Source organism: Haematobia irritans, chromosome 4 (assembly GCF_050003625.1).
Source record: "Haematobia irritans isolate KBUSLIRL chromosome 4, ASM5000362v1, whole genome shotgun sequence".
Lineage (NCBI taxonomy): Eukaryota > Metazoa > Arthropoda > Insecta > Diptera > Muscidae > Haematobia > Haematobia irritans.
Window position 1 is genome coordinate 210,842,150 of NC_134400.1, and position 16,639 is coordinate 210,858,788.

The 16,639-nt window shown below is 31.9% G+C and overlaps 1 protein-coding gene across 9 annotated transcripts in view; it reads right to left on the reverse strand.

Moving 5' to 3' along the window:
- Zasp66 (PDZ_signaling and DUF4749 domain-containing protein Zasp66) overlaps positions 1–16,639 on the reverse strand; it is a 106,661-nt gene that overhangs the window by 20,335 nt on the left and 69,687 nt on the right. For 3 of the 9 annotated variants that reach the window (XM_075303900.1, XM_075303899.1, XM_075303901.1), the window contains exons 1-2: positions 3,145–3,217; positions 2,665–2,810 (exon numbers count right to left, since the gene is read on the reverse strand). The exons of the other annotated variants lie outside the window; for them this stretch is intronic. In XM_075303900.1, the coding sequence (XP_075160015.1) occupies positions 2,665–2,745 (81 nt within the window). In that variant the 5' untranslated portion in view covers positions 2,746–2,810; positions 3,145–3,217. Of the gene's footprint in view, positions 1–2,664; positions 2,811–3,144; positions 3,218–16,639 lie in introns of those variants that run through there. 9 annotated transcript variants of the gene reach the window in all.

A 16,639-nucleotide genomic window follows, 5' to 3' on the forward strand; every position in this document is an offset into this window, starting at 1 on the left:
ACCAAATAGATTTTTAATTTGAAATATTTTATTGAATATATTGAAGTAAACCAATAATGACCTAATTAAAATTCCGTCAAAACCACTATAGGAAAATATGACTGTTATTAACAGCAATAGCTATAGAATGTTAGCCCTCTAATGCCCCATTTTTTTACCAGCTAACAAACTAGTCCAGGTTTACGACACAAAGGCTAGAAACCGAAACAAGCAAATTCAATACGGTAAAATCCAGTACATGCCACAAAGTCTCTTGTAGAGTTTTGACTAAGCTTTATTTTTATTTTACCCATTTCTACTGCCTTTGAGGTGTTTTACTAAAAGCTTCCCGTTTTTTTCGAAGGCCGCCTAAAGGCGAGTTTGGGCTTAACCCTCTAAGCTCGGGTACTAAGTTCGAGTTTAGCTGCTAAAATCAAAACTAAATCTACAAAAGCAGAATAAAATTATACATTTATTTTCAATGAAATGAATTGTTAAAGAAAAGTGACCGTGAAAAAATGGCCAATTTAGCTCGATAATGCCAACTTAATACTGCCAACTTAAATCTATAGACTCAAAATTTAAGTTGGCTAATGCACAAAAGTTTATTTATGATTTATCGCTCGATATATATGTATTAGAAGTTTAGGAAATTAGTCATTTTTACAACTTTTCGACTAAGCAGTGGCGATTTAACAAGGAAAATGTTGGTATTTCGACCATTTTTGTCGAAATCAGAAAAACATATATATGTGAGCTATATCTAAATCTGAACCGATTTCAATCAAATTTGGCACACATGACTACATTACTAATTGTACTCCTAGTGCAAAATTTCAACCAACTTGGGCCAAACCCTGGCTTCTGGGGCCATATAAGTCCATATCGGGCGAAAAATATATATGGAAGCTATATCTAAATCTGAACCGATTTCAATCAAATTTGGCACACATGAATATACTACCAATTGTACTCCTCGTGCAAAATTTCAAGCTAATCGGGATAAAACTCTGGCTTCTGGGTCCATATAAGTGCATATCGGGCGAAAGATGTATATGGGAGCTATATCTAAATCTGAATCGATTTCAATCAAATTTGGCACGCATAGCTGCAATGCTAAATCTACTCCCTGTGCGAAATTTCAAACAAATTGGGCCAAAACTCTGGCTTTTAGGACCATATTAGTCCATGTCGGGCGAAAGATATATATGGGAGCTATATTTAAATCTGAACCGATTTCAATCAAATTTTGCACACTTGACTATACTACTAATTGTACTCCTAGAGCAAAATTTCAACCAAATTCGGCCAAAAATCTGGCTTCTGGGGCCATATAAGTCTATATCGGGCGAAAGATATATATGGGAGCTATATCTAAATCTGAACCGATTTCAATCAAATTTTGCACACTTAACTATACGACTAAGTGTTATGTTTGTATAAAATTTCAAGCAAATCGGTATAAAACTCTGGCTGCTGGGTCCATATTAGTGCATATCGGGCGAAAGATATATATGGGAGCTATATATAAATCTGAACCGATTTTTTCCAAAATCAATAGGGTTCTATTCTGACCCAAATTAGGAACATGTGCCAAATTTGAAGGCGATTGGACTTAAATTGCGACCTAGACTTTGATCACACAAATGTGTTCACAGACAGACGGACGGACGGACAGACGGACATGGTTATATCGACTCAGGGACCCACCCTGAGCATTATTGCCAAAGACACCATGTGTCTATCTCGTCTCCTTCTGGGTGTTACAAACATATGCACTAACTTATAATACCCTGTTCCACAGTGTGGCGCAGGGTATAAATAGTATACAATGACGATTGCTAAAATAGCAAAATTGACAATTTTTTAAACTCATTTGACTCGAAACAAACTTTATTTTACTGCAGCAAACCAAAAAGTATTATAAAACAATGGAAATATTTTAAGTACATTTCGTCTTCTGCCTCAAAAACGTTTACATAAATATTATTTGCTTATCTTAAAAAACTCATCCCGAAAATTTTTCAAAATATATCTGGTATCTGTTGGAATAACATCTCACATAAGGATACAAAGGTCCAAAATCGACTTTTTATTAAAAAGAAGACGAAACGCCGAAGTTCTCATTTTGTGATCTTATCATTATAATAGCAGAATTTCACCCTAATACTTTCTATGGATAGTTCGGTGTGTAACAAATGTAATAGCAAACTACTCATATCCTAGACCTAAGACTACTTTAGGAACTTATAAGAACTTTTTGAGTGTAGTGTAATCCACAGCTTTCACTGAAGGGTATCCAGGTCCATAAAAAAATTGTATTTATTTTGAAAGCACTAAATTTTGAAATTTTCAAAACATTTATTAATAAAAAATGGTTCGAATCACTTAAAAATGTTCCACGGTATTTTGCACTAGTGGGCGTATGAGTTCTAAAAAAATATCCTCATAATAACATACGCATCATTAATCATACGTTCAAGGTCCTACATTGAACATAGCACACATTCATATTCACTTAGTAGTGGCACTAAAGTTCTTTATTTAATATGATCACTAAACAATGAATTTATTTGTATGAGCAAAAAATTAATATTCCATCATAAAAGTTCATATATAATGTCTTTTGTTTTAATTTATTCAAATTCAAATGTCTTTAGAGAATTTTCCAGAAATCTTTCTTACTTGATATTGAATACATTCGTTGATGTCGGGTTGTTCCCTGTAGTAGTGTGGTGAACCGTTCTTGAATTGTACGTACTCCATTTCGTGTGTGTGTATGTGGTTTTTTATATGTGTATATATCGTTTAATGCGAAGTTTTAAAAACTCCTTTAATTGTTTATTAACCAATAGAAAAAAGTAGACAAAAAATTTTTAAATTAATAAATAAATAAAATAAAAAAAAATTAAACTTTATATGAAATAATCAATAGTTTTTTTCGTAACACATTTGTTTTCTAAAAGTCACAGCTTTAAGTTTTGTATTTGTTGTTTATTTAATTTTTTTTAACACTTGTTGCAATTGTTGATTGTTTATTTGTTTTGTTTTTTCTTCGTATTTTTCTATATTTTCATAGTTCTGGAGTTATTATCCAATAATATTTTTTTTTGCATTTAATATATAAAAAAAATGTCTTTTTGTTTCAATATTTTTCCAAACTACCTAAGTATTCTAAAAAAGCGAACTTAATATTACAATATTCCGAAAGCAACTGATTTCACAAATTTTAAAAAATTGATGATGAAAACAAATTTGTTTTTAAAAATTCATATATGTATGAACAATATGACTAATACATATATACATGTATATAACACAAACATACATTCCCAAAAACATTAAACATTATCAACAACAATCCAATAGCAGGAAATGAAGAGGGGGAGATGTATATAGCATATGTACATACATACATACATACCTACATACAACTTATCTTCAATATCAATCTTTCTTTCTTTCTAAACGCCCTCTATGGATCACCCCCACCCACCCCACAACATTTACCATCCGTCTAAGATCCGACAATCATTTCTCTACAATGTCTCCACGCTTCATCTATTAGCCTCATCTACATACATACATATGTACATATTTATCCATATACTTTTGTATAAGTAAATTGGTAGTTAAGAAGAGAGTAATACTTTGCCTATGTAGTTGTGAAGGAAAAAACGCAAATCGTTTCTTTGTGGAATTGGGCTGCCATCAGAGAAAAATAATTTTCTTTTTGAAAAAAAAATCAACTTTTCGCTTTGCTTCTCATTGCTGGTGAGCATAAACTTGGACTTGTATACACAATTGGCGCGCCTACACAATTTTGCCATTTAAAATATTTGGGGCATTTCCACAAGTTTATCTGTTGGTTGTTGGTAGCAATGACCATTTCATTTCGTTTGCCCCACACCCTCTACTTTCTTGTAAAAAGTCCATAGATTATATAGATATGTATTCATGTGTATTTATGACTTGGCTTTTCTTGAATACCATACCATACGAGTACATATGTGTTACACCTCTTCGAGGTAATAATTAATTATGGTGTTTTGTTTTATAAACAAACATTTATTTGTGTTGTTTTTTTTATTTTATTTTCATCCAAATTTCCTTGATGCTCATTTAGATTCGCCACAGATTGTAAAATATGTTAACCTTTTAATTTGGAATATTTTTATTATTGTATTTTTATGTTATATTTTAAATGTATTTGTTTTTTTTGTTGTTGTTGGTTTTGTTATCATGACCTCGAAAGTTCATGACATTGATTTTTTTTTGACAAAAATTTATTTTTTATTTTATGGTGATATGGGGGCTTTTTTATGAATCTTATTCTTATTCTCATCTGTCGAAGTCTGTCATTGCATTGTCATCACATGGAATTCAGAAAAATTGCAAAAAATAATTAAAAATGTTAATTTGAAATTTTCGATTAAAGAAATGGTGATAGATAGGAGAAGACAAGAAAATTATATTAAATACTTTGTAAGGGATATGTCTATATATTATGCACGCAAAAAAATAATTCTTTCCTCCCAAACGAAATTTTAGACAAACAAAGTTCGTTTCTTATTTGCTTTTCGCTGTAAGGAAGTGTATTTGGAAGAAAAGTATATACTTTTTGTGATAAACATTTATTCTTTTCCAGGATGTAACAACAATTTCATAAAGACTAACTAAAAAAAAATTTTCTTGCTAACTGCATTTTCCCTCACATCTTTCTCACATACACTAGTTTTTTTAGTTCTTAACACCTTTTCCTGTAATACCAACAATGTAGAAGAAATTATACGAATTTATAAATTTTTAAAATTTTTTTACCTTTCGCCTGGACGGAGAATCGAACCACGGACCATGCACTTTGTAAGCCAAAACACTAACCACTGAGCTATGTACCTGTTATGGTCATCAATAGATACTTATCCATATAAGTTATATTTATATAGCATAGCTTGCGGCGCCCACGAACCGAATAAACAAAGTTTATTTAACAGAAACAAACATTTAGTTGGGCACCGTGGAGCAGTGGTTGCTACGTCTGACTCTCATGCCAAGGGTCGTGGGTTCGATCCCTGCTTCGACCAAAGTTTTTTTTTTTTTTACATACATTCTACATATGTTCGGAAGATTCCGAAAAAAATGTTCAACATTACATTTTACTATATTAAATTTTGAACTGTATTATATTTTATTAAAGACCAAAAGTCAGAAAAGAACAGTGTTTCATATAAACGAAATGGACTCTGTTGTTGTTTCAAAAATAACTTTTTTTATTGAAAAAATAAAAACTTTGTAACAAACGAATTTTTTTGGTGATAAAAGTTTAAAATTTTCGAAGCAATTCAAAAAACTCTAACAAAAGAAAAACGTTTTCGGTACACGTTTTCCAAACGTTTTTTTTCTTTGCGTGTGGTTACATAGTAGAAATAGTTTATCAAAATAAATACCGACAGCCAAATGGCATTTAAAAAAAAAAACTAAATGTAAAGAATATTAATTAGGAAAAATTGAATTAAAAAAATCCAAAAATACTTAGGTATTTACACTCAAACAAGTGGGCGCTAATGCCGACTTAGATGATTATAGTTAAATTTCAAATTAATTTCAGCAAATGTTCCTTTTTTGAATATATTGGTGTATACAAATATTGTGCACAATTTTATAAATAATAAAATAGTTAACATTTTCCTAAAAAGCAAAAAGTTGGCTTAAATTGAGTTCATAAATCTTTCAAATGAGTAAATTTTACTAAAATTTTACCTGTCTTGAACTTCGCTAAGCGACAATTTTTAACTCCAATTTTTATACCCACCACCATAGAATGGTGACGGGGGTATAATAAGTTTGTCATTCCGTTTGTAAGACATCGAAATATCGATTTCCGACTATATAAAGTATATATTCTTGATCAGGGAGAAATTCTAAGACGATATAACGATGTCCGTCTGTCCGTCTGTTGTCATCACGCTACAGTCTTCAATAATGAAGCAATCGTGCTGAAATTTTGCACAAACTCGTCCTTTGTCTGCAGGCAGGTCAAGTTCGAAGATGGGCTATATCGGTCCAGGTTTCGATATAGTCCCATATAAACCGACATCCCGATTTGGAGTCTTGGGCTTATAGAAATCGTAGTTTTTATCCAATTTGCCTGAAATTTGAAATCTAGAGCTATTTTATGACCATAAAGAGGTGTGCCAAAAATGGTGAGTATCGGTCCATGTTTTAGTATAGCCCCCATAAAAGCGATCTCCCGATTTAACTCCTTGGGTTTCTAGAAACCGTAGTTTTTATCTGATTTGCCTGAAATTGTAAATATTCTGGTATTTTAGGATCACAAAAACGTGTATCGGATTAATTTTTTATCGGTCCATTTGGTAATGCCTCCATATAGACCGACTTCACTTCTTGAGGGTGTAGAAAGCGCAATGATCATGAAAATTGCTTGAAACTCAATGTAAAATTTCCTGATTTTATTTCTACAGATTTAAGATTTCAAATCAAGATGTTATTTTATAATTTTCTTGCACACTTACAAGAGATGTTAATGATTCCTCTAAAACTCAAACAAAAATGGTTCTTATAAATCCAGAATCTGATATAGTCCTCATAGGTGAAATCTTTAAATTTATCTTCGGGAAATGTCCTCAAGTCCTCAAGCCCTCCTGAAATTTCAAAGGAAACCCTAATATTTGGTTCATGGTGGTGGGTATTTGAGATTCGGCCCGGCCGAACTTAGTGCAGTACATACTTGTTTTCTTCAACAATAGAAAAAATTTATTATTTGTAATAAATTTTCTTCAATTTTACAAAAAGAATTAACTTATTTGTAACATGTCGCTATTAGAAAACGATTTTAATTTTTTTTTTTAAATAAACCTACATTTTAACTTTTTTTGGGTGTAAAAAAAGCATGTCCCGTTCCAAAGATTTTGTCTCTAATCTGACGATTTTGGTATTGATTCCGAGCCAAAGAAGCGGAAAATTCTAGTAAGGATACTTTTAAGACACAATTCTCATTTAAATTTGTGGTTTGCGTACTTGATTCTAGGAAGCAAATTTTAATTTTTCGTTTTTTCAAGTTTTGTTCTTCATATGCTATCAATGTTAACGGCAACATAAATTTTCAAATTCAGACTCGACTTCCAGTAGAAATTATGCTATGTTTCAAGTAAAAAAACGCCTTTAAAATAAAGCGTTGTCCTATTTTTGAACACATTTTTGCTTTGTAGTCAACATGCAAAAAGACAAAAAATTTAAAGAAAATTTCATTAATTTGAAAGAATTTTTGTGAATTAGTAAAGTCAAGTTGACCTTAGTCCAAAAAATATTTCTTTCATGTTATTATACCCATTTTTAATTCGAATTATTTAATTCTAAGGACCAAACGACTTCATTGGATACTTTATATCAAATATATGCGTCTTCTTTGCAAGGCAAAATTCGCATTCGTATTTTAAGGACATTAAATCTTTGGCCCCACAACAATATTCTTTTCAGTGTACAAAATGGTTTTCCAAATTTTGTGAAAAAAAAATCCTTTAATAATACACTTAAAAAAAGCAGATAAAACAAAATAATTAAACATACAAATATTTTAAATCGAACTGATAAAAAACAAGTAAGTAAAGTCTAAAGTCGGGCGGGGCCGACTATGTTATACCCTTCACCCCTATGTAGGCCAAAATTTGTGTTACCATCTCAACTACTTCACATTTGTTGGAAGCTATATAAAGGAGACAATTTTTTTACTTCTACAAAATCTCTAGAATTAAAATTTAAATCGGCTAACGCTATCCAGTTAATTGGAGGAAACTTCCATTGAAAATGGGTCTAAAATGTGTAACAGTTTACCATATTTCCCCAACTCTGGTATACGTATATATGGGAGCTATATATAATCTGAACCGATTTTGGCTAAATTTGACATGTATACACTGAAAAAAATATTGTCGTGAAGTCAAAGATTTCATGTCTTAAAAATACGAATGCAAATTTTGCTTAGCATAGAAGACGCATTTCTCTAGTATAAAGTTTTTTTCCTTGACCAAAGGTCGATAAACTTTTCAATGAAGTCGTATTGTCCTTATAATTAAGTGATTTGATTTAAAAATGGATATCATAACATGAAAGAAAAAATGTTTGGGCTAAGGTCAACTTGACTTTAATAATTTAGAGAAAATCTTTAAATTTAATGAACTTGTCTTTAAATTTGTTGTCTTTTTGCATCTTGACTACAAAGAAAAAAATCGTTCAAATATAGGACATGTTTTTCAACACTTTATTTTAAAGACGTTTTTTACTTGAACCACAGCATAATTTCTACTAGAAGTCGAGTCTTAATTTGGAAAATAAAGTCGTCGTTAACTTGTTTTTAAAGGACTTTGATAGCATATGAAGAAAAAAAGCGAAAAATTAAAATAAAACTTTTAAAAGAGAATTGTGTCTCCGCTTCTTTGGCTCGGAATCAATACCAAATTTTTTAAAGTAAAGAAAAAATCTTTGGAACCGGGTATGCTTTTTTTCAGTGTAGTTAGAATAATAATTCTGCTATCTATGCGAAATTTCACGAAAATGGGAGTATAACTTTGGCCCCACCTTGTCATATGAGTGCAAATCGGACGGAAGATATATATGGGAGCCATATCTAAATCTGAACCGATTTCAACCGAATTTGGCACAATTACCGATACTACTAAACGCACTCCTTGTGCGAAGTTTGAAGCAAACCACGGCAAAACCCTGGATTTAAGTTCAAATCGGACGAAATATATATATGGGAGCTATATCTAAATCTGAATCGATTTTGACCATATTTGGCACATAAAATAGTATCGTTAAAAGTACCGCTTGTGCAAAATTTGAAGTAAGCCAGGACAAAACTCTGGCTTTTGAGACCATATAAGTCCAAATCGGGCGAAAGATATATATGTGAGCTATATCTAAATCTGAACCTGAACAAAATTTGACACACTTAACGATACTATTAAACATACCCCTTGTGCAAAATTTGAAACAAATCACGGCAAAACTCTGGCTTTTGTGCCCATATAAGTTCAAATCGGACGAAAGATATATATGGGAGCTATATCTAAATTTGAACCGATTTCAATCAAATTTACCAAGCATTGGTAGAATGTCAATTCTACACTGAAAAAAAGCATACCCGGTTCCAAAGATTTTGTCTTTACTTTAAAAATTTTGGTATTGATTCCGAGCCAAAGAAGCGGAGAATACAAGTAAGGATACTTTTAAGACACAATTCTCTTTTAAATGTGAGTTTTGTGTACTTGCTTCCAGGAAGCAAATTTTAAGCTTTTTTTCTTCATAGCTATCAAAGTCCTTTAAAAACGAGTTAACGACAACTTTATTTTCCAAATTAAGACTCGACTTCCAGTAGAAATTATGCTAAAACGTAAAAAACGTCTTTAAAATAAAGTTTTGAAAAACATGTCCTATATTTGAACGATTTTTTTGCTTTGTAGTCAAGATGCTAAAAGACAACAAATTTAAAGACAATTTCATTAAATTTAAAGAACTTTTCTGAATTATTAAAGTCAAGTTGACCTTAACCCAAACATTTTTTCTTCCATGTTATGATACCCATTTTTAAGCCAAATCGCTTAATTATAAGGACAATACGACTTCATTGAAAAGTTTATCGACTTTTGGACAAGGAAAAAAAATTTATATTAGAGAAATGCGTCTTCTATGGTAAGCAAAATTTGTATTTGTATTTTAAAGACATGAAATCTTTGACCTCACGACAATATTTTTTTCAGTGTACCCTCTGTGCAAAATTTTACGAAGATCGGTAGTAAAATTTGGCCTCTGTGGTCATATGAGTCTAAATCGGACGAAAGATATATATGGGAGCTATATCTAAATCTGAACCGATTTGGCTGAGAGATTTTCGAGATTCATAAAATATTTGGATGTACTGTATTTCAAGAAAATCGGTTGTGAAACACGCTAACTATGACCAAATCGACTCAGAATTTAATTCTAAGCCGATCGGTATACTATAAGATGGGTCTATGACCACTATTTCTTGGCGTTAGATACAAATGCACAAACTTATTATACCCTGTACCACAGTAGTGGTGAAGGGTATAAATATGGGAAACATTTAAATTTGAAGCAATATTAAGGAAACTTCGCAAAAGTTTATTTATGATTTGTCGCTCGATATATATGTATTAGAAGTTTAGGAAAATTAGAGTCATTTTTACAACTTTTCGACTAAGCTGTGGTGATTTTACAAGGAAAATGATGGTATTTTGACCATTTTTGTCGAAATCAGAAAAACATATATATGGGAGCTATATCTAAATCTGAACCGATTTCAACACGCATAGCAACAATGCTAATTTTACTCCCTGTGCAAAATTTCAACCAAATTGGGGTAAAACTCTGGCTTCTGGGACCGTATTAGTCCATATCGGGCGAAAGATATATATGGGAGCTATATCTAAATCTGAACCGATTTCAGTAAAATTTGGCACACTTGACTATAGTACTAATTGTTCTTGTGCAAAATTTTAAGCAAATTAGGGTAAAACTCTGGCTTCTGGGGCCATATAAGTCCATATCGGGCGAAATATATATATATATATATATATATATATATATATATATATATATATATATATATATATATATATATATATATATATATATATATATATATATATATATATATATATATATATATATATATATATATATATATATATATATATATATATATATATATATATATATATATATATATATATATATATATATATATATATATATATATATATATATATGGGAGCTTTATCTAAATCTGAACCGATTTCTTCCAAAATCAATGGGGATCTATTCTGAGCCAAAACACATACTTGTGCTAAATTTGTAGTCGATTGGACTAAAACTGCGACCTAGACTTTGATTACAATAATGTGTTCACGGACAGACGGACATCGCTATATCGACTCAAGAGCCCACCCTGAGCATTTTTGCCAAAGACACCATGTGTCTTTCTCGTCTCCTTCTGGGTGTTGCAAACATACGCACTAACATATAATACCCTGTTCCACAGTGTGGCGCAGGGTATAAAAAGGGTTCCGAATGTAATGCTAATGCATTATTGCTTATATTTAGGAACTTACGTTGAATTCCATCCGCATGTTTTTCTCTGAACTTATGCCAGAATTTTCCTAAATATGGTTGAAAATTGTTCTACTTTATAAGGTGTGAGATATTTTTTTATCCATAATAATGAATAATTCATTTTCTCTTAATTCAAATCTCATAATTTAAAACAAAGATGTTGTCCTTAATATTGTGTAAATTGCATGTCATCAAATTGACGTTACATAATATTTCATATTTGGTCAATATTTTTTTTCGGTGTAGTGTTAACGTAGTTTAAAAGTATCTGTTGCTCATTTTTAGGCCGTCCTATCAGACACCAACAAATCTGAAAACTGATCTCGGATAGGGAAAAATGTTGTTGTTTCGCGTTTTCATTAACAAAATGGTAATCTCATTAATATAATGTCATATTGAATAGTCTAAGTGAGCCAGAATCAAATCGGGCTGCTACTTTAATTTAACCTAATCTAATGACATATTTCATTATTAAATAGAAAATTGATTGGAATAACGAAAAGTTTCATTATATCTACGAAAAGATGGCTAAATTATAATGACAAATTTCATTAATATATTTAAGCTTTTTCTTTCAGTGTAATTAGCGCAGAATTATCAGATTTTCATTTTATTGCAATGAATTATAATTTATTTGTTTCTTTTTTTACACTAAAACAAGTGTTCAAACATCATTTTCACAGATTTTCATTTATTGACTTTAACCGGCTTTGGGAAAAATAAAGAAACTGAAAACGGTAAAAAAATAAATTTTTGGATAAACCGAAAACCGTTTGAAAACCTGGTTATTTGGACAACCCAATGCTGAAGATCTTTGTTAGCAAAGAATGCTGCCCATTCTATGTTAAGCTCAATGACTAAGGACCTTCTACTTTTTCAGTTTAGTTTTTCGCGGCATTTCACATTATTATAACACCATATTGAGAAGCTTTATTAATATCAATATTTCATGTCATTCATTCCTTCGAAATTTATTGGAATGATGTCTACTCTTTACTTTCCATATTAAAATGGATGAATAAATAAGTGAATAACTAATATTTTCATTACAGATTTTATTGAGGTATTTTTTTTTTTATTATCTTCAGATTTTTTATTTCAATTCTCATGAAAATGTTGAAGGTCAAGATTTCTATTGAATATTTATTTATTCGTTATGCGTCATAGAGATTTTCTTTTTTTTTTTTTTTGCTCAAGAGAACAATTTATATATTATTAGTAAATAGAAAACAATGAACTTGAACCTCAATATGTGTAGAGAAAAAGTACCTTGAATAGAACGAACAAAGACGCCAAACACAGGTGACTATTATTGACTTGTAGAATTTTGTCTATGTGATGGTCTCAAACGACTAATTACCTAAAATTAATTTTTCTTTAAATTTTACTAGTTGGAAAATTTAAATGGCATATTAATAATTTGATTACATACACATAAATATCGTTAAATAGTCATACAAAGTGGTTCCAAAAAGGATCAGATATAATAAATTTTATATATGTAGGTTTTTTAGAAGACATAAGAGAGATATTTTATCAAGTTGGATACCTCCTCCAACCAATTTTGATAATAAATTTTGAACATTTTTGTAACTAAATTATCAATCGATTTTTGTCACTAAAACAAGCGAGTTTTTAGGAATTATTTTGTACCTTTTGTTTTTTTGTTAATTATTTCAACTACCAATTTTCATATTCATATTTTTACTTTGACAAAATATATAAATTTGAAATGAAAAATTCTTGGTCATATCTTTGTCGTTCAAACAAGAAATCACACAGATATCTTAAGTGTGGGACATCTTGAGAGTGTTTGATGACAACTTGTTGTAAAAATTGACCTTGAATTTTGAATAATGGGAACACTCACACAAGTATTTTACATTGAACATTCAAACTAGATTTCGATCAAAATTGAGAGACAATGAATAGCAAAAAAATCAAAATGATTCATTAACATATACGAAAATTGTGAGACGGAACGGACTATATGCTGCTCTAAGGAAACCACTGACTAAGTAGTATATGACAGATTTCAAGCGTGCAATTCAAAAATTAACATTTGTGCGAGATATTATTAGCTAACAGATAGAATTTTTGGAAAGAAGATAACAGCCACGATTTTTTCGATTTGGTCACAAGGTGTGATCCATATCGATTACCTGGAGAAGGTTAAAATAATGGCAACCTGTTACTATTCCAGATTCAGTGTTACCGTAGATAATTTGTGGAAAGTGGCACTAAAAATATCACTTTCAATACAAAGTGGCATAAAAATTAAAAAAAAGTGGTAAATTTTTGTATAAAGAAAAGAATACGAATTCAATCAAAGTTTATTCTATGAAATAATGAAGTACGTTTTTTTTGAATTAGAGCCAAATATAACTCAACAATTAATTTTATCAACATTTCTTCGAAAATCAATCCTTTAATTTAATAGTTAAGAGAAGAACCCGGATTAACTACCACAGAAAAAATTCTTTGCATATTTTCAGGCATCACAATTAATTGTCCATTTGATAACACTATGGCGAAGACATGAAATTTGTACTCAAAATAGCAGTGGACCATTGTTCTATTAAACTTTACAAAAAATATTGCTCTACAAAAAGAATTAATTAACAAGTAAGGAAAGTCTAAAGTCGGGCGGGGCCGACTATATTATACCCTGCACCACTTTGTAGATCTAAATTTTCGATACCATATCACATCCGCCAAATGTGTTGGGGGCTATATATAAAGGTTTGTCCCAAATACATACATTTAAATATCACTCGATCTGGACAGAATTTGATAGACTTCTACAAAATCTATAGACTCAAAATTTAAGTCGGCTAATGCACTAGCGTGGAACACAATGTTAGTAAAAAAATATGGGAAACATTTAAATCTGAAGCAATTTTAAGGAAACTTCGCAAAAGTTTATTTATGATTTATCGCTCGATATATATGTATTAGAAGTTTAGGAAAATTAGAGTCATTTTTACAACTTTTCGACACAGCAGTGACGATTTTACAAGGAAAATGTTGGACCATTTTTGTCGAAATCAGAAAAACATATATATGGGAGCTATATCTAAATCAGAACCGATTCCAACCAAATTTGGCACGCATAGCAACAATGCTAGTTCTACTCCCTGTGCAAAATTTCAACTAAATCGAAGCAAAAATTGGCCTCTGTGGCCATATGAGTGTAAATCGGCCGAAAGCTATATATGGGAGCACGCATATCTACAATGCTAATTCTACTCCCTGTGCAAAATTTCAATTAAATCGGAGTAAAAGATTGGCCACTGTGGTCATATGAGTGTAAATCGGGCGAACGATATATATGGGAGCTATATATAAATCTGAACCGATTTCAATCAAATTTGGCATACTTGACTACACTTCTAATTGTACTCCTAGTACAAAATTTCAACCATATTGGGGTAAAACTCTAGCTTCTGGGACCGTATTAGTCCATATCGGGCGAACGATATATATGGGAGCTATATCTAAATCTGAACCGATTTCAATAAAATTTGGCACACTCGACTCTAGTACTAATGTTTCTTCTTGTGCAAAATTTTAAGCAAATTAGGGTAAAACTCTGGCTTCTGCGGTCATATAAGACCATATCGGGAGAAATATATATATATGGGAGCTATATCTAAATCTGAACCGATTTCTTCCAAAATCAATAGGGTTCTATTCTGAGCCAAAATACACACTTGTGCCAAATTTGAAGTCGATTGGACTAAAACTGCGACCTAAGCTTTGATTACAAAAATGTGTTCACGGACAGACGGACATCGCTATATCGACTCAAGAGCCCACCCTGAGCATTTTTGCCAAAGACACCATGTGTCTATCTCGTCTCATTCTGGGTATTACAAACATATGCACTAACTTATAATACCCTGTTCCACAGTGTGGCGCAGGGTATAAAAAATACCACAACTTGGTAAAAAGGTGGCATAAAAACCTTAAACATTATTACATTTAGCGCCACAACAAAAAAGTGGAAATTTTTTTCACTAAATTGGGACAGGCTTGATTAGTCTCCATATGCGTGTGGTCTGGAAGTAGGGCAAATTTGAATTATCTACAATGAATTTTACATAACCTTGCCATAGTTTGTAGTTTTCGGGTTTGTACAATTTATAATTTTGCAATTTTTAAAATCTTTAAAAAATGAAATTTAAATATTGATGAAAGTCTTTTGTAGAAAATTGTACTCAATCCATGCTGGAGGTTACATGGCCAAAGTTTCGGGCGAATATACTTGTTTTATTCATGAATCTTCTGAATATCTTAGTTTAGTAAAACTTTGTCAAACATCTTTTGCTTCTGAACTCTATATTATTACGTAGAAAATATGAAACTGATTGGGTAATTTTGTAGATAACATGTAGATACAAACCAACCATCCTTACAGACAGAAGACGGACATTATCCATTTAAAGAACCAAAGAAATCTACAAACGAATTTCTTCAAAAGACATCTAAGGTATCTCGGAACCCATTATGGGGTTGGTAAATGATTACTTTTATCTTCGATAAAGGTATAAAGGGTGATACGGTCAAAATTTGGTCAATATAAACTTGACGTATTTCTTTCAATTTTGCATTTAAAAAACCTGAACACCCCTCATTTTGAAGGTGTGTGTGTAGAATGTTGCTCCTATTTTGATTTTGGAATTCACTCTTCAGTTGTCAAAATGCCGTCCAAGCAAGAAGAGCAGCGTATCAAAATTTTGCTAGCGCATCGCGAAAATCCGAGCTACTCGCACACAAAGCTGGCAAAATCGCTAAAAGTTGCCAAATGTAATTAAAGAGTTTGGGGAACGTTTGTCGGCAGCCAGGAAGTCTGGATCGGGGGGAAATCGAAAACCAGAATCCGCTGAGACGACAAAGAGAGTTGCCGGTAGTTTCAAGCGAAACCCTAACCTCTCTCCGAGATGCCGCAAATAAGCTAGGCGTGCATCGAGCCAAAAAACGAGCCGGACTATCGACTTACAAGAAGGTAGTGACTCCAAATCGCGATGATAAACAAAATACTACGGCCAAAGCGCGATCCCGGAGGCTGAACACAACGATGCTGACGAAGTTTGACTGCGTGGTAATGGACGACGAAACCTACGTCAAAGCCGACTACAAGCAACTTCCGGGACAGGAGTTTTATACGGCAAAAGGAAGGGGAAAGGTAGCAGATATTTTCAAGCACATAAAACTGTCAAAGTTCGCAAAGAAATATCTGGTTTGGCAAGCCATCTGTATCTGTGGCTTGAAAAGCAGCATTTTCATAGCTTCCGGGACTGTCAACCAAGAAATTTACGTGAAAGAGTGTTTGAATAAACGTCTGCTGCCTTTCCTGAAGAAACACGGTTGTTCCGTACTGTTTTGGCCGGATTTGGCATGGAGTGGTACACCGCCAACAACGTGCAGGTGGTTCCCAGGGACAAGAACCCTCCCAACACGCCAGAGCTCCACCCAATTGAGAAATACTGGGCTATTGTCAAGC